At 39.1% G+C, this 25,677-nt stretch overlaps 1 protein-coding gene across 2 annotated transcripts in view; it reads right to left on the bottom strand.

The window, feature by feature from the left end:
- The window catches only part of LOC126252102 (E3 ubiquitin-protein ligase Ubr3), a 304,811-nt gene that overhangs the window by 238,621 nt on the left and 40,513 nt on the right, over positions 1-25,677 (bottom strand). For both annotated transcript variants that reach the window (XM_049952962.1, XM_049952963.1), the window contains exons 4-6: positions 23,341-23,473; positions 18,903-19,032; positions 605-738 (exon numbers count right to left, since the gene is read on the bottom strand). In XM_049952962.1, the coding sequence (XP_049808919.1) occupies positions 605-738; positions 18,903-19,032; positions 23,341-23,473 (397 nt within the window). The remainder of the gene's footprint in view (positions 1-604; positions 739-18,902; positions 19,033-23,340; positions 23,474-25,677) is intronic.

The following is a 25,677-nucleotide window of genomic DNA, read 5'->3' as shown; positions in this document are numbered from 1 at the left end:
GAATATTACTCAGGTGTGTAGTACCATGTCGAACAGGACTAATGGAAGATACTGAATGTGTACAAAGCAGTGCAGCATGAACTGTCACACACATGACTGACAGGAGAGCATTGGAAGAGCATTACAGAAATGCTGAAAAACTCAAACTGGCAGACTCTTTAAGGTGGATGCACATTATCTTGCAAAATCATCCTTAAAATGTTTCAAGAAACAATATTAAGCAAAGAATCTAGAAACATGCTATGGTCCACTATGTATGGTTCCCGCAACAGCCTCTGCTTCGATGATGATAGTACTGGATGGGAAGAATACTCTCTGACATGGTTTTCAGAGTATGGATGTAGAGGGAAAAGAGGTGGTTGGTGTGTGTGTGTGTGTGTGTGTGTGTGTGTGTGTGTGTGTGTGTGTGGGCGGGCCCTCAGTAGTCTATGCTATCTTTCTGTTGTGTCTTGCACCTGCCTCCTTTCCCTCCCCCCCTCCCTCCCCCCTCCATCCCCCACTCAATTCAATGTTGCTGCTGACACATAAGGCATATATACTACATATTTATACAAAAATTTTAAGCTTGTATTAAGTGCAGAGTAGTAAGTACATCATAAAGTACCTTGTAATCTGGGTCAGGTAACATGTTGAGGAGGAGGCAAACAACTTTCTGGGGGAATTCGAACTTAACTGTCCAAAACACAAGTTCTTCAAGGAAGGTACGATGTATTAGTTGCTCTTGCAGTGATGGGCAGTCTGAAAAAAAGAAATGCAATATAATATCTCTATTATGGAATCCGCAATTTATGAAACAACACTGTGTGATTACAATAGACAGTTATAACTTGTTCTTGCAGGTACAATAGAAGAGTTAAACATATTATTTCAAAATTAAAAGAGTGGGGAATTGTCTGGATAAAAAAACATAACTGTGGCAGGGATAAGACACACAAATAAATTATAATAGGTGTTCAATATCGAATACCCAAAACTTTGAAGGCAGTTCCTTCATTTACCATTTAAGTCACACAGTTAGCAAGTTGAATGGCTGATTCTCTGATGATGAAAAGGAACAAAAGCATTACTCCAACTAACAAGTTAGTCATAAGACATAAACTTCTCCTTCATCATAATCAGAACAATTTTATTTATCTTTTCCTTCCTCCCTTCATGTTTTCTCTCTTATAACATTCTGAAATATCCAGATCATAAGTCTCTTTCATTTTATTTGTTAAGTCAATCATATCTACTCAAATAGTTCCTGTTATGATAATTCACAAGGAGCCATTCTTTAATATCACCAACAATTAGTCTTTTTATTTCAAAGTTTTGTAATTTTAAGTTTTCACATGTTTCACAACAACAAAGTAATTACTGAGAAATTCAAATTTAAGGACTATCCCATTGTCTTGTTAACTGGAATGGAGAGTTCTACATGGAAACAATGTACAGCAATTTGGTAGGCCATATAAAAGAGGCTAAATAAATACAATGAATGAAACTCAACTCACTGTTTCAAAGAGAGCATTACATTAATGAAAGAGTCCCCATCCACATATTATTTCACAAAGCTACACTGGCATCTGCTGAAACCCCACAAGCTTTCACTGGTTGTTGCTTACACTTCTTATACTCCTGGGAAGACTACAGTAACAACAATCTTGGCAGGGAAAGAAATGTCACAAAATATAAATTTATCGGTCAAATATCCTAAGTACGCACTTCTACAATATACTCGTCATAAAGTTGTACTCTCTCATGCACTTTAGTTTTAAGGTACACATGCAGAAAGAAACAGTTATTAACTCTCATAGACAGAGCTGAAGTTTGGAAATGTTTTTATGTTCAGCTTTTGACCATTATATCATGGCAAATAATAAAGCTTTCACAAAACAGGATGACCATTAATTACATATGTTTGTCTACCTTCTTACAAAATTTGTACCGTTACGCACACCTTTGTAACATAGAAGTGGCATGCGTAAAAACATCACCAAAAAATGTGTTTTTGCGGGTAAAATCAGAGTGAAGCTAGATTTTTGAAAGCAAAATTTCAATTTTATTGTAAGAATGCATTTTTTTATTTATGTGATTCACTTTGAACCTTTTCCGTGCATTCAATTAATGCAGGAACGAATTTTACGTGCTACATTTAGCTCAACTTTAAACCGTTGTATTTAACAATGGAATAAAAAAATATTTGATTGACTTTTTTCATTTATCTACCTTCGTGCAAAGTTTGAGCCAATTAGTACACGGTTAAAGAATAGAAGTGGCATACTTAAAAAACCTCCCACAAAACATGTTTTTTTGCATGACTTTGCACATACAATACAAATGGTGCTCTTAGCTGAGCATTAATTTCAGCCCAATTAAAATCTTTTGCAAAAGGAATTAATTGATTTCCACAATTTGCCTGGGCACCAGCTCCAGTTCATTGTTCAAACCTTGCTTAATGCACTGCAACATAGCTACTTTAAGACATGTTCGAATGGCTACAAAAATGGTAGTTGGTCCCGGCTAGGCCAAAAATCTTTTACCTGATGTTCCCAGCTCACACAGGAACTAAGCACCAAGCCCTTCAAAACTTGATTCTGCACACGGCCTTTTCAGGCCTATTTATTGCAGTGCTTCCGTGCTGTAATGATAATGCCATTTATAAATTTTTTACTGCCACGGATCATATTATTAACCCCTCTGAGTACTGCTGAAGTGCTAACACACGCAGCACCACTACTTCCTTCGGTTTTGCAAATATGTTTAGGCCAGTATTACACTATCAAATTTCTTTGTCCAATATCTTTGTCAAAGAAACTTGATGGTGTAATAGGGAACTTTGTCAAATGTCGTCAAATATTTGATCAAATCTATGGCCTCGCTGTAGATTTGATCAAAGAAGTCGCTTGTCTTCTGTTCCCTGCAATGTGACATGTTACCACGTGGAGCACTAGCATTGCTGCAGCGTTCTGTCAACTGTAGTGTATTTATACACATTGTCGGTAAATACAATTGGTGTGTACTGACAACTACAAAATTAATAGAAATGTATGAAGCTGATAAGGCACTTTACAACGTGAGGCACCCTGAATACAAAAATAGATTAAGAAGATTGGAGACCAGACCTGACCTGACCTGAGCTAACCTAACCCAACTCTCTCCTGTAGCAAGGAATCAGAGTGTTACAGTGAGCCTGTCTTCTGCAGATACAGCAGTTCTTGAATGAGTATTGTGTATTTTGATATGACGATACACTTCACTGAGCACATACAGAAATGTATGCTCATCCATTCTTAAGTAGTTGATGTATGACTTTACGTCCTCCACTATAAGCTCGTGTAACAAGTTTTGTTGAATGTTTTTATCGTGTCGTCGTAAAACCCACGACTTCACCCAGGTATGTTTCCTTCCCCCCCCCTTCTCTTCCGCATGTGCAGACAGTGCAATTGTGGCACATGCAACTGCTGCAGTTAATAACAAGTTGTTGTTGTCGGTCATCTTGAACTTTGACAAAAAATATGATGACAGTGTAATACCCCTTTTTGCGCCACATCAAAGAACTTTGTCAAATATATTTGACAAATATTTGATCACTCTTTGATCAAATCTTTGACAAAGAAATTTGATAGTGTAATACCGGACTTACTTTTGAATGTGGAGTTGGAGACATTTTTACTAGTGTCACTATTCTGAACCCTCAAGCCAACTAACTTATTGCCTATAATGTGTATGTGGATGATGTGATGAAAGCTCAGTAATACTTCTATTTCTTGTTTAAGCAAGTCAGTTGCAATGGTCATGTGCTACAACTATTGTCTTGTCACATTGCCGTTTTCGACTTTGCTTTGTACCTATTTGTTGTGTCAATATTAAAACTTGTCTATTCTATGAAGAAAATGGCATCTGTGTTTCACTGCGAAAGAAATTCTGGAGATATTCACCAGTAATAATAGATAGGATAAACTGTTTGCTGTCAACATTAGTGATAACTGTACCACAGAACCCCTACATAAGTCTTCAATCATGTAAAAATAAGTAGATGAGATCTGAATAAATTGATACAACTGGAGATTGTAAACAATTTGTAGGGAAACATTAGGCAATGACAAACAGAAACAAGCAAAAAGAATACAATGTAAATGAATAGGTAGTTTTGAGAGATGAAACAGTGAAAGGATGAAACAGTGAAAGGAGCAGGTGGAAAGCTATGCAAAATGGAAGGCCCAGCAGAAATCCTTGGAAACACAAGGTATTAGTTCGGCTGATAAAGGCATAGTAAAAATTGAATTAAACAATGGAGCCTCCATGTTGGAGTATCGACAGTATAAGGAAGAGAGAGATTGTTACTCACTGTAAAGATGACATGTAAGTTTCAAACAAGTGCAATGACAGACACAAATTAGCTTTTGGCCAAAGCCTTTATCAGAAAAGGAAAAACACATACACATTCATTCACACATGAAAGCAAACCCACTCACATATGATTGCCACATCGAGCAGCTGGCATTCTGGTCCGACCTGATGGAGATGGTGGTTGTATGTGTAAGAGTTGTGCTTGCTTGTGCAAATGAATGTGTGCGTATATTACAGTCTGCGCTGCCGGAGACGGCAGTCATGTGTGTGAGGTTTGCTTGCTTGTGTGTGTGTGTGTGTGTGTGTGTGTGTGTGTGTGTGTGTGTGTGTGTGTGTGTTTCCTTTTTTTGGCGAAGGCTTTGGCTGAAAGCTAAAGCATAAGTGTCTATCTGCAACTTAACATGAAGCAAATGAGACAGGCATATGGGAATACAGGCACCTATACAAAGAAACTGCCAGAGTGGAAAATTGCAAAGCATGCATGACTGTAAGAAATATAGATGAAAAAAAAAAAACATTTTTAGAAAAACAGAAGCAGCTGCTTGAATATCAGGAGCACAGGTGCAAGTCAGTACTAAGCAAAAAGTACTAAAGAAAACCAACAAGAATTCTGGAAAGGAATTAAAGGACAGGTAGAAGAAATACAAATTTTATGGAGCCCTTATCATTTCAAGCCTGTCAGAACTGGCAAAGTATTTGGAAGATCAAACAGAATGGATAATGTCTTGAAAAGAGGATATAAGACTTACATAAAAAAAATTAAAATAAGTGTAATGGATCACAGTTAAACTGTTTTTAGCTGTGTCCGGAGAATTACATTACAAAATGACATGCTAAAGATAGTAAATGAGTACTGCTATTTGGGCATCAAAATAACTGACAACACAAAAAGGAAATGTAGACTGGCAATAGCAGGAAAAACATTTCTGAAAATGAGAAATATGTTAACATAAAACAAAAAAATGTTAGAATGTCTTTTCTGCAAATATACAACAGGAGTGTAGCACTATATGAAAGTGAAGCATGGCCAATAAATGGTGCATAAAAGAGAGTATAGATATTTCTGAAATGTGATTTTTCAGAAGAAATCTTCAGATTACGTGGATATATCAAATAACTAATGAAAGATAAACAGTTATCTTTCCTTCATGATCACGATCCTAGGCAAATGGACTGGTCTTTACATAAGGTCTTGAATCATCATCTCAGCCAAAAGACGTGCGTGTTCAATACCATTGTAACATGCACATTAAGAATACAAGAGCTGCAACACATCAGACACAAGATAAAACTCTTGGAATGCTCTCTGAGGAGCAACAGATATACCACACAGAATTTGAAAAAGCACCAACATCTGATGAAATGATATCTATAAAGAAGAAATTTTGGATATGGCCTTTCCGCCATATATCCCCAGGGTGTCAGGACAGAATCCGTCTTATACAACAAAAGATGTGGCATAAAGAGACTGTACAGACTTATGAAAAATCTGTGAATGCCCCATGTTGGCCAAAGACAACTGCAGTCCTCATTCACAGTACCAGGATTTTGATTTCTGTCTTGCAGAGTGTGACAATCATAGGTAGCAAGTGAGAAGGCAGTCTGACAATTTCAACAGCGGTCTTTGAACAATGCTGCCTTGGGTAAATATAACCTCCTCCAGCAAACTCGACTTCAGTTCACCACAACCAATTGAGATCTATTCTTTGACAATGCCAGTCACTTGTGCAGGAGAAACATCAAGTTACCAATCAAACAGCTGCCAGCTGAAGAACCCAAAACTGATTACTCCAGATAATACATGGTCAACAATTCTCAATAATCATTTTGATTCTCTGGCTAAGCCACATCTTAACTACCACTTGTGGCACTGTTTGCAGGAACAGGTGTGCCATGCTAAAACTTCAGAAAAGACTGAAGCATGGATATACACAATTACACTCAATGAACAGAGTTGTATGAGACAAGGAAAGGGTGGTTTTTCTTAATCACCATCACCAACTTAATAGCACAGCTGTGAAATTTATACCTTCACTGTCATAAATATTTGGCTCTTTCTATGTTGTGATTTCCAAGGTTGCAATTACAGTGGGCCCTGAGAACAGACTGATGACCTCAGCAGTTTGGTCCCATAAGACCTTACCTTACCTGAGAACACAGCTGGTTTTCTTTATGAATACATAGCAGTTTTTGCTTCTGTGTTGTTGTGAAAATATTAAAATGTCTCTTGTTTCCAAACAAATTAACTGCCTGCCACTCTCTCATTGAGTGCATAGAACCAGAAGCTAACACACTTGTTTCATTCCCTTCAGACATCACTCTTAGCATCAACAACATTGCTGCTTGAAACACATAAGTACCCCACTAGATTCTGTCTAGGCTTTTATCCTCTCCTGCAGAAATGTACGGGGGCTGTCCAGAAAGTAAAGCGTAGCATTTTTTTTTCTTCGACAGTTCTTCATTGAACATAATGAGAATTACACACATAAAAGAATTGTGTTTTATCTACACACCCTACTTTTGATGTAATCTCCATCCCGTTCTACGGCCTTTCTCCAGCGCGAAACAAGGTCCTGTATGCCCTGTCAGTACCAATCCTTGTCCTGATGGCAGAGCCAGTGCTTCACTGTGTGAATCACCTCCTCATTGTCCTCAAAATATCTTACATGAATGACATCCTTTTTCCAAACAAGTGGAAGTCACGAATGACATCAGCTCACTGCAACTTGTCAGGTGCAACAGTTGTGGATGGTCTCCCCAACCGCTGCAAATCATGGAGCTCTGCCAAACCGCCTTCTGGTGACCTCACCCTCCGTGCCCAGTGACTAACTGTACTTATGTCAACAACAGATGCTTTATACACTTTGTACAGGTGTTTGTGAATATTCTTCACAGTTTCTTTCTCTGCAGAGAGAAATTCAATGACAGCAAATTGCTTGTAATGTACATCACCTACAGATGCCATTTTGAATCTACCCAACATCTACACCATCTGTCAGAAGTGACTGAAATTTTGCACGCTCACTCAGGAGACTTCAAATAATACATACGTAACGTTTCGCATTCATAGCATTGTTTTCGGCTGAGAAAAAAAGTGTGGTGCATTACTTTCTGGCAACCCTCATATAATATTGTTGATTATTTGCCCAATTTTAACGTTAGTTCCATTCCAATTACAAATGGATTCAGGAAAACTTAGTTCAAACGTGGTAGATGTTCATAAAAATCCAAAGTATGCAGTATAGATTCCTATGGTTGGCAGCATAATTAAATTTGCTGCTCACTCACCAGTCCCCTCCCCACACTCATCCTAGTTTTCAACCAAGCTGGTATCACTGTCCCCCCTCCCCTCCAACACTTCTATAGTGCTGTGCTTGAGCAGCTGTGAAATGCTGAGTGCAATATCTTCTACAGTGCATGTCAGACGTAACAAGAGCAACAAATACATAAATAAACTATCGCAATCCGGATTAAGTCCAATTCTTGAACTTTCACTTGTCCTGTGATCTAGTGACAACTGTTGGAACTATCTCCATGATGGGCCTTATTGCCGTAATTTATTCTCACGATAACAATTACAGTCAGTTTAATATGATTATTTCATTTGTTGGACTTTTAATTCTAAATTAATTTTCATCATCATCATCATCATCATCTTGTTCTAAAGCTATTTTAAACAGCTGGTATTGTTTTTGCCCGGTATTCTAATATGTGAACAGTGGCCGAATTTCTCCTTTACAACCCTTTTTATAAATCATTACAGTCTCTCACAACCAAATAAAATACTGACTTGGGTTCAGAATCGAGTAACTTTTTTTTAAAGGACATCATTTTTGCCTTTTAATGTTACCTTTACTTAAAAAGCTTCATAAATGTTCATACACACTATTCGTACTGCAAGAAAACTTTCATTAGAAACCTGTTCAAATACAAAAAGAGTTTGTAAGACGATAGAATGTAATGTTATTTCCTACTCTATTCCAGACAATTAGGAGTCAAAAGCCACGTGATTGTTAGAGCAAGGTCAATACTGTATTGAATGTTCCGGCATGTCAGGAAATCTCAAGCCTGTTTGAATGTGAGTATTGTTTGCCCAGCCCTACCCTTCTGAATTCTTCGAAATAAATCTGCATGTGACCTCAATAGCCAATGCTTCATCTGGAAACTTAAGATGACCCCTGTATTCATCTTCTAAACAACATAATAGTGTTGACCTCAGCAGCAATAGTTTAATCTACGAATATAAGATGACCCTGTATTTCTTGAATGACGTTTGGGGAAAAAGACCTCGTCCTATAATCGGGTAAACATGATACGGCACTCTGTTGCATTCAGTGGAATCAATACAGAAAATAGTGAATATGTTTCAGCATGCCTTATTCTGGCATGTATTAGATTATTTTATACTTCTGAAGAAGGCTAGATTACTCTCGCTGAAACCTGGGTAAAGACCAGTAACTTTTCGCAACTAAGGCGGATCTCTGACGTATTAATATATATGAGCCATCAGAAAACATGCATGTGTAGCATAATGTGTATCACTGAAGATCATTAACACATGGTAAAGTCCATCGGCAGTCATCATCAACAGACAGTGGACATCACATGGCTGATAATTATGATTATATGTATTACAAATTTACTTTGTCAGTGCCAGTCAAAAGCATAGATCATTATGGATGTTGGGTAACTGAAATGCAATGGGGTGTCAATTGTATTCTTTACATTTACTTTATGGCTTAGAGGGTTCTCTCCAGATGACATACTGGGCTGCCAAACACACAGGCTGCAGATTTCAACTGCTGTAACATATACACTCCTGGAAATGGAAAAAAGAACACATTGACACCGGTGTGTAAGACCCACCATACTTGCTCTGGACACTGCGAGAGGGCTGTACAAGCAATGATCACGCGCACGGCACAGCGGACACACCAGGAACCGCGGTGTTGGCCGTCGAATGGCGCTAGCTGCGCAGCATTTGTGCACCGCCGCCGTCAGTGTCAGCCAGTTTGCCGTGGCATACGGAGCTCCATCGCAGTCTTTAACACTGGTAGCATGCCGCGACAGCGTGGACGTGAACCGTATGTGCAGTTGACGGACTTTGAGCGAGGGCGTATAGTGGGCATGCGGGAGGCCGGGTGGACGTACCGCCGAATTGCTCAACACATGGGGCGTGAGGTCTCCACAGTACATTGATGTTGTCGCCAGTGGTCGGCGGAAGGTGCACGTGCCCGTCGACCTGGGACCGGACCCCAGCGACGCACGGATGCACGCCAAGACCGTAGGATCCTACGCAGTGCCATAGGGGACCGCACCGCCACTTCCCAGCAAATTAGGGACACTGTTGCTCCTGGGGTATCGGCGAGGACCATGCGCAACCGTCTCCATGAAGCTGGGCTATGGTCCCGCACACCGTTAGGCCGTCTTCCGCTCACGCCCCAACATCGTGCAGCCCGCCTCCAGTGGTGTCGCGACAGGCATGAATGGAGGGACGAATGGAGACGTGTCGTCTTCAGCGATGAGAGTCGCTTCTGCCTTGGTGCCAGTGATGGTCGTATGCGTGTTTGGCGCCGTGCAGGTGAGCGCCACAATCAGGACTGCATACGACCGAGGCACACAGGGCCAACACCCGGCATCATGGTGTGGGGAGCGATCTCCTACACTGGCCGTACACCACTGGTGATCGTCGAGGGGACACTGAATAGTGCACGGTACATCCAAACCGTCATCGAACCCATCGTTCTACCATTCGTAGACAGGCAAGGGAACTTGCTGTTCCAACAGGACAATGCATGTCCGCATGTATCCCGTGCCACCCAACGTGCTCTAGAAGGTGTAAGTCAACTACCCTGGCCAGCAAGATCTCCGGATCTGTCCCCCATTGAGCATGTTTGGGACTGGATGAAGCGTCGTCTCACGCGGTCTGCACGTCCAGCACGAACGCTGGTCCAACTGAGGCGCCAGGTGGAAATGGCATGGCAAGCCGTTCCACAGGACTACATCCAGCATCTCTACGATCGTCTCCATGGGAGAATAGCAGCCTGCATTGCTGCGAAAGGTGGATATACACTGTACTAGTGCCGACATTGTGCATGCTCTCTTGCCTGTGTCTATGTGCCTGTGGTTCTGTCAGTGTGGTCATGTGATGTATCTGACCCCAGGAATGTGTCAATAAAGTTTCCCCTTCCTGGGACAATGAATTCATGGTGTTCTTATTTCAATTTCCAGGAGTGTATTTATATAGAGAAAGTTTACACTATGCTACATAAAAGATGTAAATGTAATCTTCTATTTTCTCCAATGTGCTAAAATTACTTGGACATGCCCACAACACAAACAATGAAAGAAGGATGGTTATGGTTTAACATCCTGCTGGCTACAAGGGCATTACACAGAGCACAATCATTGATAAGGAAAGGATGGGCAAGAAACTGGCTGTGCTTAGTCCGTGTGGGAACTTTCCTTAATTTAGGAAAACCAGGGAAAACCTTAATCTAAATGGCTGGATGGTGAACCAGGACCCACTCATTCCAAATGTGAGTCTAGGTCTTCAGCTATTGCACCATCTCACCTGGTACCAACAAAAGGTATTCTGATACTTTGTCACTTCATTTTGAAGTTTTCCTAGGAAACATGTGTAGGTATTATGTGCACTATAAGTACTGGTAAATTTTCAAAGAGTGTTCCGACATACATACTTTATCTTTTTGGGTAGTTTGCACACACATTCTTGTACTATCTTGCATGAACAGGAAAGGGGGACATTTCATATTTTGAGGAGGAAAAATCCATGTCCATTGAAGCTTCAAACTTTATGTAACAGAATAGTTCTTAAACTATGGAAAATCCAGGATGGAATAACGACAATATTATGAAAAGGACAGATTGCAGCTCACCATACAGAGCAGATGTTGCACCACAGACAGGCACAACTAAAATACTGCACTACATGTAGTAATAAGAATAAGTACACATACAATATTTGTTCTCTAGTCATGGTGAGGAAATTCAGATTGAAACTAAGTTATTAGCATTAGAGATACAAAACCTAGGTGTAGTGCAATGAAGACAGCATGGGCAATTCGGGACTCAGTGCAGGTATTCACGTAAGGCAATAAGAAAGTAGTGCACAATAGGACATACAGTAAATCTGCAGCAGCCGCGATGAAGAAGGAAGTTTTTTCCCCTTATTTTCATTTTCTTTTCAGTGCACATACACTACCGCTCATTAATTTCGATACACCCAATAAATGACATCTAGTTCTCTGTAGATAAGGTCTAATACCATGGGTACAGTTGAGGAAGCAAAGGAATAGTACAACAGTTGTATAATGTCATGATTTTTGTTTGTGGTCACTGAGATACAATAGTATCCAACAAACAATGTTGTGTACATAAACGTTATGTACCTATCAGATATGTTTATTTACCTATTTGCCAATGGACGCCGCATTTGGTGCACCTGTGTTGTTCCCTGTAGTTACGTGACGTCCACAGCAAACAGCAAACATTGCTGCGATACACAACACGTGGTTCCTGCACGTCAGTTCCTTCGTGACACTGAAGTGTGCGCATCGCTAGTATGGCTCCCCGAGTGGAGATATCCACAGAAAAACGTGCTGCAATTGTAGCACTTAGCCAAGCAGGTTTATCTACACACTTCACCGCCAGAAGACAACACGTAGCAATAAGGACTTACCACGACCAGGATGACCTCGTAAAACAATTAAAAATGATGATGAATATATCAGAATTACCAGTACGAGAAATAGATTCAAAAGAGAGTCCCAAATTCGTGCAGAATTGGTAGAAATGAATACGACAACAGTATCTATTACAACAGGAAGGAGGAGACTGACTGTAGCCGGCTTGAAAGGATGTGTCACAGCAAGAAAACCTCTTTTAAGGCCCATAAATAAACAGAAGAGACTTGAGTGGGCTAGAAAACATCATAATTGGACATAGGAAGAATGGACAAAGGTGTTATTCACCGATGAATCGAAGTTAGAGATTTTTGGAACCAGAAGGAGAATATTTGTTTGCCATTTGTAGGGGAAAGGGTAGCTCATCAGTGTGTTCTACCTAGAGTTAAAAACGGTGTAAGTTCCGGTTTGGGGATGTTTTGCTGGAGACAGAGCTGGCGACACTGTGAAAATAGAAGGATGTATGGATCAGAAGCAGTACCATTGCATACTTCAGTATTATGCAATACGAAGTGGATTGCGCTTGGTACGAAAAGGCTTCACCGTACAACAGGATAATGACCCAAAATATTGGTCGGCATACTAAACGAACTACACTGCACCAAAGGAAAAACAGATAGTACTGAATGATATGCTATGGCCATCCCAAAGCTCCGATTGTAATCCCACTGAAATGGGTTGCGATGAAGAGGACAGAAATATCATGGAAGTTAATATGTACAGCAAAGAACATCTCTGGAATATTGTTAAGGATGTGTGGAATCATATAGATTCACGATACCTAAAAAAACTAACTGACCACACGCCTCGAGTTTGTGAGGCAGTCATTATATCCAAAGGAGGATACTTTGATGAAAGTAAAATATAATGATTATGATTGTGATTGTATTATATACGTGGAAGCTAATATAATTTTATTTTGTGAGAAATAATGTTTGATTTGTGTTGTAAATCTGAAATACCAGCGTGTGCTGAAATTAATAGGTGGTAGTGTATTACTTAAACTAGTTACAAACTCATTACAGGGGCCAAATGACAAATTGTCCACAACACATTGAGTTCAAAAGGTAGAGACAGTTCCTCGCAAATAATTTAGATCTTATAAGCAAATGGAATCCATCATATTCAATGAAAGATTTGAAAATGAAGAGAGATAACCAAAAATGAATACTCCATCATACACCAATGTCAGTTGTGTAATGTTAAGTGCAAGAACATGAAAACTGCCACGGAAACATGTTAATCCCGCTGCACTATCATAACACGCAGAAAAATCAAATCATATGATGACAAAATTACAACTGAGTTGATAAGTTTTGACCAGTTTACTGCAATTTTTCAGCTCAGTGCTAAAGCACAAACACCTGACACAAACTGGTAGTTAGCATGAACACAATGAGTATTACTAACTATGTTTGTTTTCAGTACCATGGGATATGCAAGTAACTAACAAGGCTGTGGAGTGTCTCGTGTTCAATACATAGTTGGGAGAAGAAGCACTCAAATGCCGTATCACCACAACCTGATATTAGTCTCATGTAACCCATCAAGAACAGTAGCTAGACATGAAGTACCTGAATAATGAAAATTGAAACCAATGGATGTATTGTAATTCAGACACCATTTATTCAAAACATGCTACAAGTTTTGAAGTGAAAAAGCATCATCTCGGTTGTCATCTGACCATTGGTAGGCTTGTTACTGGAAGTTACAGAATTCAACTGATTTTGGCTCCGCTGCACATGATATTTTTGGTTCTACATGCTGGTATAACTTGCTTAATAAGTTGTACTATCTCCATTTGAAAACTCTTGGGCTTTGTCATTGTGGTTTGTACGTTGATGGCAGATTAAACTTGGGGCCTGAAGATGATGCTTGCTTATGGTGAAAATGGTAGCATGTTTTGAATAAATGATGTCTGAATTACAATACAGCTGTTGGTTTCAATTTACATCATTCATTCAGGAACTTTGTATAAGTTTTCTGTGGTATCACCTCCATCCACAAGACATTTCTTCTTTAGATCAAGGTGATACGCAAATGTAGTAAAAAAAAGGAATTCACTCAAATTACTTACTGCAATTATTAACTACACTACTTACAAAGGGAGAAATCATAGAAAGTATAAGTAAATTAAAAGAGTCTGCAGTACCAGATTGTGCCAAAGGGACAAAAGTTCAGACAGTCTGTAGGAGCTGTATCTCGAATCATAAATCATAACAAATGAGAACAATCAATATAAAACTGTAGACCTGCTAATGTGAGTATCCTTCCATTTCAGAAACTGAAACACAGGGATTGAATTGAAAGTCATGACTGACCTTTAGTTCCCTAGCCATGTTTGATTACAGTTGAACTAGTTTATACTATCTGCATTGGCCACTTCGAAAGACAGACTTTATAAAAAAACAAAAAAATCAGAACAAAAACACTTTCAGCCATCTATACCTACAATTTCTGTGACCAGTTTCGGCATTTCACTAACCATTCTTCACGCCCCCCGACCAATGTGTAGGAAGAATGTGTGAACAAAATAGGCACCAGCATTCAATAACTTATCAGTAGACTTCGTTTTTTACAATATGATTCCTTCATTCATCAGGCGCAGACTTCATCAATTGTACAATAGTGTCAGCTGTGTAACGTTAAGTGAAAGTACTTGAAAGCTTCCATGGAAAGGTGGTGATCCTGCACTATCACTATCATGCAGAGAAACCAAATCATATGAAATGAAATTATAATTAAGTTACTAATATTTTTTACAAGAGTCAGTCTGTAACTGATGAATAAAGGGCTTGCGTTGCTAAAAAAGAAGTCTACAGATACCATTTACTGAATTGCTGGCCTCTATTTCAATGATGCAAGAGAGTGGGGATTATTTTCCTACACAGTGAGGCGGCCTGAAGGTGGTGTAGTGAAACCCCAAAACTGGTTGCAAAAATAAAATAAAATTAGAAATATGGATGGCTGAAGGTGTTTTTGATTTGACATTTTATATTGAACAGCTTAAGTCCCTCAACCATCCCGTATAAAGAGAGACTTACAAAGACTTATACAAAACACGTTGCATAATGAGCTTCGGTGTCACATCATTTTCATACCAAATAATGACTGAATTTAATTTAAATCAGGGAGTTCCTGCAGCCAATACAAGATTCATCACCAATGACAGAATCGATATAGTAATCATCATAGGCTGTAAATTGTGTAAGGAGATGAGATAAAATATTTTTAAGATGGCAATACTGGAACTGATCAGTATTTTCTGTTAATAGGAATAGTGTATTCTTTCTGTAAAACAGAGCTGTTCAAGAGTTGAGATTTCAAGAATTTTTTTTGTCATTGGATACCATACTGTTGAAGGAACAGGTATGGCGAGAAATCCTATAGCACTTGGAATCCCCCCCCCCCCCCCCCCCCCCAACAATTACAATTTTGTTGGTTTTATCAAGGATCGGATTCAAACAGAACAATATAACAGTTCCTTCAGAGTTTTACAGAAGAGGCACTTTCAAATCCCTTGGTACAATACATATAACTCTATTATGTTTCTGTCAGGATCAATACTTTCTACAATAATTAAACCTTTAATATTTTTGTTCTGAGCTTCCCTCTTCAATTAAAAGAAAATTCTGACCATAACTTACTAGCATAAAAAATAGAAATAAAATCATAGCTTTATATATGGCCTCAGAAGAAAGTGGATATGTCATCAAATAAAGAAAATTCATAGATTACATGTGGAATGTGAGGTATTTGTTGGCTTTATTTGTGTAAAGAATGACACTTTCCCTTTTTTTAAAGTGTTGTTGTTGTGGTCTTCAGTCCTGAGACTGGTTTGATGTAGCTCTCCATGCTACTCTATCCTGTGCAAGCTTCTTCATCTCCCAATACGTACTGCAGCCTACATCCTTCTGAATCTGTTTAGTGTATTCATCTCTTGGTCTCCCTCTACGATTTTTACCCTCCACGCTGCCCTCCAATACTAAATTGGTGATCCCTTGATGCCTCAGAACATGTCCTACCAACCGATCCCTTCTTCTTGTCAAGTTGTGCCACAAACTCCTCTTCTCCCCAATCCTATTCAATACTTCCTCATTAGTTACGTGATCTACCCATCTAATCTTCAACATTCTTCTGTAGCGCCACATTTCAAAGGCTTCTATTCTCTTCTTGTCCAAACTATTTATCATCCATGTTTCACTTCCATACATGGCTACACTCCATACAAATACTTTCAAAAACGATTTCCTGACATTTAGATCTATCCTCGATGTTAACAAATTTCTCTTCTTCAGAAACGCTTTCCTTGCCATTGCCATTCTACATTTTATATCCTCTCTACTTCGACCATCATCAGTTACTTTGCTCCCCAAATAGCAAAACTCCTTTACTACTTTAAGTGTCTCATTTCCTAATCTAATTCCCTCAGCATCACCCGACTTAATTCGACTACATTCCATTAACCTCGTTTTGCTTTTGTTGATGTTCATTTTATATCCTCCCTTCAAGACACTGTCCATTCAGTTCAACTGCTCTTCCAAGTCCTTTGCTGTCTCTGACAGAATTACAATGTCATCGGCGAACCTCAAAGTTTTTATTTCTTCTCCATGGATATTAATTCCTACTACGAATTTTTGTTTTGTTTCCTTTACTAGATTGAATAACATCGTGGATAGGCTACAACCCTGTCTCACTCCCTTCCCATTCACTGCTTCCCTTTCATGCCCCTCGACTCTTATAACTGCCATCTGCTTTCCGTACAAGTTGTGAATAGCCTTTCGTTCCCTGTATTTTATCCCTGCCACCTTCAGAATTTGAAAGAGGTTATTCCAGTCAACATTGTCAAAAGCTTTCTCCAAGTCTACAAATGCTAGAAACGTAGGTTTGCCTTTTCTTAATCTAGCTTCTAAGATAAGTCGTAGGGTCAGTATTGCCTCACGTGTTCCCATGTTTCTACGGAATCCAAATTGATCTTCCCCAAGGTCGGCCTCTACCAGTTTTTCCATTTGTCTGTACAGAATTTGCGTTAGTATTTTGCAGCCGTGACTTATTAAACTGATAGTTCGGTAATATTCACATGTGTCAACACCTGCTTTCTTTGGGATTGGAATTATTATATTCTTTTTGAAGTCTGAGGGTATTTCGCCTGTCTCATATTTTGCTCACCAAATGGTAGAGTTTTGTCAGGAATGGCTCTCCCAAGGCTGTCAGTAGTTCTAATGGAATGTTGTCTACTCCCGGGGCCTTGTTTCGACTTAGGTCTTTCAGTGCTCTATCAAATTCTTCATGCAGTATCATATCTCCCATTTCATCTTCATCTACATTCTCTTCCATTTCCATAATATTGTCCTCAAGAACATCGCCCTTGTATAGTCCCTCTATATACTCCTTCCACCTTTCTGCTTTCCCTTCTTTGCTTAGAACTGGGTTTCCATCTGAGCCCTTGATATTCATACAAGTGGTTCTCTTTTCTCCAAAGGTCTCTTTAATTTTCCTGTAGGCAGTATCTATCTAACCCCTAGTGAGGTAAGCCTGTACAGCCTTACATTTGTCCTCTAGCCATGCCTGCTTAGCCATTTTGCACTTCCTATCGATCTCATTTTTGAGACGTTTGTATTCCTTATTGCCTGCTTCATTTACTGCATTTTTATATTTTCTCCTTTCATCTATTAAATTCAGTATTTCTTCTGTCACCCAAGGATTTCTACTAGTCCTCATCTTTTTACCTACTTGATCCTCTGCTGCCTTCACCACTTCATCCCTCAAAGCTATCCATTCTTCTTCTACTGTATTTCTTTCCCCCATTCTTGTCAATTGTTCCTTTATGCTCTTCCTGAAACACTCTACAACCTCTGGTTCTTTCAGTTTATCCAGGTCCCATCTCCTCAAATTCCCACCTTTTTGCAGTTTCTTCAGTTTTAATCTACAGTTCATAACCAATAGATTGTGGTCAGATTCCACATCTGCCCCTGGAAATGTCTTACAATTTAAAACCTAGTTCCTAAATCTCTGTCTTACCATTATATAATCTATCTGACACCTTCCAGTATCTACAGGCTTCTTCCATGTATACAACCTCCTTTTATGAATCTTGAACCAAGTGTTAGCTATGATTAAGTTGTGCTCTGTGCAAAATTCTACCAGGCGGCTTCCTCTCTCATTTCTTACCCCCAATCCATATTCACCTACTACGTTTCCTTCTCTTTCTTTTCCTTCTACCAAATTCCAGTCACTCATGACTATTAAATTTTCGTCTCCCTTCACTATCTGAATAATTTCTTTTATCTCATCATACATTTCTTCAATTTCTTCATCATCTGCAGAGCTAGTTGGCATATAGACTTATACTACTGTTGTAGGCGTGGGCCTCGTGTCTATCTTGGCCACAATAATGCATTCACTATGTTGTTTGTAGTAGCTTACCCGAACTCCTATTTTTTTTATTCATTATTAAACCCACTCCTGCATTACCCCTATTTGATTTTGTATTTATAACCCTGTATTCACCTGACCAAAAGTCTTGTTCCTCCTGCCACCGAACTTCGCAAATTCCCACTATATCTAACTTTAACCTATCCATTTCTCTTTTTAAATTTTCTAATCTACCTGCCCGATTAAGGGATCTGACATTCCACGCTCCGATCCGTAGAACGCCAGTTTTCTTTCTCCTGATAACGAGGTCCTCCAGAGTAGTCCCCGCCCGGAAGTAAGGAAGAATATAGTGAACAACATTTCACAGACAACAGAATATTAAAACACAAAACAGCACCTGCAAAGTCTTATAACATAGTTCAATTACTTATGGTCATATTAAAGACTAACAATAGGTAACGAACAAGAATCAAAACAGTGTTTCCATACCTTTGTACTCTTCGGGTGGTTCTGGATTAGGAAGAGACTTCAAAGCTTCATGATAAACACGCTGGCTCTCTAACATATAGCTATAGTATTCAGAATCCTCTGAAAAGCATTCAGTAAGGTGCTTATATATCTGGAAAAAAATATAAAAAGAGGACTTAAAATGACTGTTTTAACATCTGATTCAAACGGATGCAAAATGACAGTACTGAATGTCCTGCCAGCCATACACATTGTATGTGATTCTCCCCCCCCCCTCACACACACACACACACACACACACACACACACACACACACACACACACACACACTCGGTAACAACATAACCAAATTTCTTCGTATTACAGTGACTGTCATGGAAGTAAAAGTCTCAATGTCATTTCATCTAATTACAACATCCTAAATTTGTCAGTTTCAAGTATTTAAAATAACTCCTCGAAATATACAAAATTAACTGTTTTTCCATATTTTTATGGTCAAATAAGAGACGTATGTCACAAACAATTCCTCTCTCCAGAGAGATATCTCACTTGTCACAAGGTGCCCCTTGCACAAAGTCTGCTACAGTGTGTTAACTGTAAGTTACCCAGTTACCAGATGGGATTGTGGATAGTTGGAAGAAGCTAGTCTGGCATTTACAGACACACCCACAGAGTGAGGAGCCGTGCAGGGGTAACAACTGCCTACCACAGTGCACGCACCTTACAATGTACTTCGTGCTTCTGCAAAACTGGAAGTCACACATGGAAGTAAAGATTATTTAAATGTTGTTTGTAATTGAGACAAAAATAACCTTACTTGCTGACACATTTAAAATTGGCTGCAATCAAAACAAAATGACTATTGGCTATAGTCTTTTGACTTCTACATATTCATGTCTAGGGAGTCTAGTGGTCAACTTACAGTTAACACACTGCAGGAGTTTCTTCAACATATCTCTTTGCTGAAAAGTACACCATGGCTATGGAAATATTGCAGCTTGTTGCCTGTGACCTACAAATAAATATATTCTCAATGATACATATCATATCTTCTCAACAGCAATACCATAGTGTGTAGGGCTACAGCACACTTTATTACACAATTTGATCCTTTTAGTTGCTTTATTTAACATTTCATTTTTCCCTGTTTTTATTCCCACATGGTCTATTACACTGCTGAAAAAGACAATCTCATCTTGTAAGGCATGCTGGATGCTTTGGACTGATTTTTCCTTGCAGTACGGAAGCTGAACAACCTGCCCAATACTCCAGGAATCTTAAGTCAAGAAATTTTCACAGCCCACCACATCTCATCTACACAATCATCTTCAAAACTGCATAAAGTTCGCACTAAATGCAATCCAGAACTGCATAAAGTTCCGCACTAAATGCAATCATTTCCTGATTTGTGGCTTCTTGGAATTCACTCTTAGAAAAGTCCACACTACCTGGTTTTAAGAGCCCTATAAGATTGTAAGTTTAGAGGGAAATTTTAGAAAACACTTCCTCTGTTTTTCATTAATACGCTTCAATGGCTGACACTAGAGTAACAAGACATGTAGTGACCTTGAATTAAGTATTAACTGAGAAAGTGTTCTATAATTACTTTTGGAGAAATTTGTGATGTTTTCTAGAAGTAATTAACCTGTTCACTGTTATTGTTATGGAGTAAATAAATAAATAAATAAATGTACATTCACAGAAATGTCAGGGTAATAATTACGGTTCTGTACATAAAAGAGCACAAGATGCTATCCAACCAGTCTTCATCATGTCACGGACAGAGAAAAGGCAAGGAAATGTAAAAAGGACTTTACACACTATGCTAATATCTTTGACAACACTGACCCTATGATACACCCAACAAACTTTCCACTATGACCACAAGGGTACTGGGGTACTGTATAAAATAGCATGTGTTTAAACAATGGAAAATCTGGGATGGAATGTAACAATATTATGGAAAGGAAAGTTGCTACTCACCACATAGCGGAAATGCTCAGTCAACTCAGCATCTCTGCTACATGGTGAATAGCAACTTTCCTTTTCATAATATTGTTATAGCATGTGTTTATGTAGATTGGTTAAACATCAGAATGGCCACTCAAGAAAAGGCTAAATCTTGTCCATGTGGTTCACATGCGACAATGATAATCCCTGGTAAGCACTCCAATAGCTTTTACATGGCAAAATGCCAAAACTGACTGTAACAGTTAGTAATAATTTTTTACCCAGTGTGGAATAATAGACCTCTTTATTTCAAGAAGAAGAAGAAGAAGAAGAAGAAGGAAAGGGAATAAAAGAATTCAGCTGTGGGATCCATCAGGAGCAACATTAAATCACAAGCAACTCTGGATGAGAGAAATATTAGTGTAATAACTGAAACAGGAAAATTAGATTTTAATGCCATACCAATACTGAACTTAACAGAATCATAATAGGTCACACTGGAGATAGATAGTGAAAAAATACCAGCTATAGTGTTTGTTAAGGAATTGTCACATTTGTGTGAAGTAAGAAAGACTATCTGGGGTATCTGTTTTATCAGGAAAGGAAGGGGATAAGATGAGGTTATCTTAAATACACAAAAGACACAGGCAGCAATAGGGAGTTCATGCAACATGTTGGGTTGGAAACGGGACAGTAGTAGTACTGTGTGTGGCCAAAGTGCTGAATTCCGTCACTTGCCTCTACAGATGTAAATCTATGGCATTACACAATATCTCAGGCTCCACCAAAATCAGTCTTTCCTGAGGAAGGCCATTGTAATACAATCGAAACATAGTTTTTGCAGCTTATAATTAAAGTATTTTATACAACGACATGGTACAAACCTAGAAGAATTTTAATCATCATGACATTGACTGCAGAAGCCTACGTAGTTATGCCATTTATCATGAACTGCACAATAGCTGTAATGTGATGTGTATGATCCTGCTTAGAAGTGGGTTGTTAAAAATGCACCTTTTTCAACTGAATCTTTGTGAAACACATACTGCAATGTTTAACAACTGTTCTACTTGTGTACGCCTGACAATGTACTGAATTCTTTCTTTCTTTTACTGGTGCTTTGTCCCACAGTTTCGCATGATTAGGATGGATATGGCAAGGTTAATGTTTAAGGGTGACCAGATGCCCTTCCAGCTGCCACCCATACCCCCCGGGACGGAATGAGTGTACCCCAGCTGTCTGCATCTAGTGTAATCCATGGAACAGTGTGAGCATTTTCAGATGTCTGTGAGTTGTGTAACTGAGGCAGAACGTGGGGACCAGCCCGGTATTCACCAATCGGGATGTGGAAAACTGCCTAAAAACCACATCCAGGCTGGCCAGCACACCAGCCAAAGTCGCTAATCCGCCAGGCAGATTTGATCTGGGGCCAGTGCGCCTATCTGAGTCCAGGAAGCAGAGCATTAACACTCTCTGCTAACCTTGTGGGTTGACAATGTACTGAATAACACAGGAATTAAATAGCAAAGTTCATTAAATGTATTCTATCTCGGAAACCATTCAGAATATGGCATGTGTCCATAGGAAGTTTTGTTTCAAATCATCATTCGTATCATAGTAAGATGACTCCTTACTGAAATTTCCCTCTTCCCTGGCAATTATGTGTGCTATGTTAAGTGTCCTGCTACTCACTGGCACTCTTTTCTAAGCTGACGAATGAAGTGAGCTATTTCAAGCACTTTCTGTTGAGCAGGTATTGTTACTGTCATATGGTACATCTATACAGATGGAAGAATTATTATGTAAGAAATGGGATGTAATGATCTTTCATTAGAAACAGGGGACATAAAGGACAATGTAGACAGAGCTCCACTTACCTGGACAAGACTTACAACAGTTGGGGCAAGGCAGATGTCACAGAGGATACTCACCAACAACTGTTTTGCCTTTACAGTCGTCCATTCCATCAGTCTGAGGGACTTTTTTTAGAGGTTTATACCACCCTCAAACTTTCAATGCTTAAGCCTAGATCCATACTCTCTGTGATGCACAACATTTAATGATTGTGATGCAAAGCATCTACAGAGTCTGTGATTGCAGAGGATTGGCAGCACTCTCCATCTACAGCTCAAGAAACCCCGGTTCACTGAGCTTTCTGAGGTGCTACCCATTTAGTACGACCCAAGACGTAAATGTGGCTTATCAAATGCCACAGACATGAGAAGCTTTTTCCACACACACGCAATGTTAAAGGCTATAGGAATGCTCAAAGAGAGTTCTAAACCAAGACACCTGGTAGTTTTATTGCAACAGAATAGATGAAAAATAGCCTACCTGTTTACACATTAAGAAAGATGTAATTAAAAATGCGCTGTTTACCAAAAAAGGGTGAGAAAATTTAAAATTTGTGTGATGCAAAAATCATAAATTCTTTCTTATGTAATTAATTGTATAAAAACAGTATATTAAAAGAACAGAAACAAAAGAATCACAGAAAAATTATTTTACCTGTGGGTTTGTGAGAGCACCTGTCATGACTCTTCTCATTGCAGCACCCATTGCACTGAAGTCATGGAGCATTGTAAGATATAAGTCAGCATCTTGAATGGCAACTAGGTACGCATCTTGTATCCCCGATTTGCTGAAGTTAAAAAGAAAAATAAGTTAATAATTAAGTTTAAACAAGTTTATCTGAGTGTTATAAAATGGATGACAATGAGAACTGGAATAATAAATGCTAAAATTAATAAAAACCTAGCCCCAAAATGTATGCATCAGCAACACAATCACTTGAAATTACGTAATCATTAAGGAGATGGAGGTACTGTCACATGATTGTGCGTAATGCATTGGCCATTACTGTACTGTGTTATATATGGCACGGTGATATCTGAAAGCTCCTTGTAAGAAGCTACTTGCACTGCCCATTATCAGAAACATACTGTCTACTCAAAAGAATACTCATTCTATCTCTCTGATTTATATTACGTTTCTAGGGTACATTCAGCCGAAACACAGAGCTGCAGAAAAAATATAATTACAAATGAAACACTTACCACCAAAACAAAATACTGGAACTTGGACAAAGTTATGGGTTGTAAAGAACACTTATTTCCATAAAAACATCAGAATCCTAACTAATAAAAAAAAAGGACGAATTTTAATACTGATACTGGATACTGGAAGGGCAGTGGGAATGTCTACAGACATGTTGTCCTTATCTGTACATAATGTAAAAATTACTGAAATCCAAAAGATACTGTTGCAATATCATCCTCACAGACCATTGCAAACAGATATGCAGGCACCTACATAACTCTGTAGCTGTGCACTGCAAAAATTTTTGTGTAATGTTCTACAACACAGTGTTCTACATCAGTAGCAGACTGGGTTGCTACATGCTGTAGCACAATACTGTGTTTCTGTCGCTGGATACATGAAGGGAGCCAAACTGGAGCAAGTACATATCCTACCAGCTCAGCTGTTAAAGTCATTACGTCAGCGCTGTGCATTCAATCTGTATAGTCTCTGCATCAGTCATCAGTTAAATGTGTGGCCAAGACGCTACATTCTCATCAACTAGGCGAAGTCGCTGGAGTCACTGGTCTACAAGCTGTCAGCTAGCCCTGATGGTTCCAGGCTCTGATCTGGAACCACCGAGGTAAGGCCACCCATTGGGTGCCATCACCTAACACTCCACCTAGTCCCTTGAAAGTCCAGGGTTTGACTGGGCACCAGCGCAACTCTGCTAGCCACTACACAAGCAGTACACCAGTACAGTCTTAAGCTCACTGTAGTGTGAAGCTGGCATCTGACACGTCAGCAAAGCCACCGTCATCGCCGGCCACTGCCATAGCAGCCTACTGCCTCAATGTATACTCTCGCTGTCCACCACCCTGGCTAGTTCCTAGGCCACTGTCGTCTACCAACTGTAGAGAAATACCGATTAATAAAGAACGTTGCTGTTAAGTGAGCATTACTGCCTCCGCACACGAAGCGGTTCTGGAACTCCCAACCCACACCTCCCTGCACATATCACTTTGCAGAGCAGAAGTGGCCAACCTACAACACTGGTGTCAGCATACCGATCACAGTGCACCACAACCGCCATATTTCAAGTCAAATCACAGTGATCACTGACCTCATATAACAGATGTTTGTGAAAAATTGGTGTAAGAAACCACGTAATGAAAACAAAATAAATAATTTTTCCACCATTTTTTGATCAACACTTAGGAGAGCATTTTGAAATGTGGGTAATTTTCACAAATTGGTGTGCAAAGACTGGATGGTTCATAAGTCTGTAACCAGTATAACTTTTTTATTTATCAACCTAATTTATTCAATTTGGTGTCAATGGAAACATATAAGGAACAATGATGATATAAAATTATTAAAATGCTGGAATTAAGCATACAAATATCAACAAATCAACAATGACAGTTGTTTCTACGGCCTTTCTTGTTACTATGCCTGACAATATAATTCGAATTCCTGCTAATAAAAGAGTGACTATCTGTCCCTTCAGAAAATGGCAAAATGTGTTATACTTTTGCATAAACTGGAAGATCGGTACTTCTTTCCGATAAAATATTTGTGAACTTTATCCAAAAAGTGTTACATTTATCACCAAAATGTAAAATTGATTATGCATACTGCACATGTAAAAGAACCATACACTGAACTATTGTGGAAATGTATTTAGATTCTAGAAAATGAGGAGTGTATGCTGCATTGCTCTTCTCATTGTCCTGAAGAATGTGAAATGTGAATTATTTCACTCAAGCTGTAATCCTTACAAGATTCTAAAAAAGTCATTTTTAAGGACTGGATCCTAATTGATCC

Source organism: Schistocerca nitens, chromosome 4, assembly GCF_023898315.1.
Source record: "Schistocerca nitens isolate TAMUIC-IGC-003100 chromosome 4, iqSchNite1.1, whole genome shotgun sequence".
Taxonomy (NCBI): domain Eukaryota; kingdom Metazoa; phylum Arthropoda; class Insecta; order Orthoptera; family Acrididae; genus Schistocerca; species Schistocerca nitens.
This window is presented reverse-complemented; position numbering and strand designations above follow the sequence as displayed.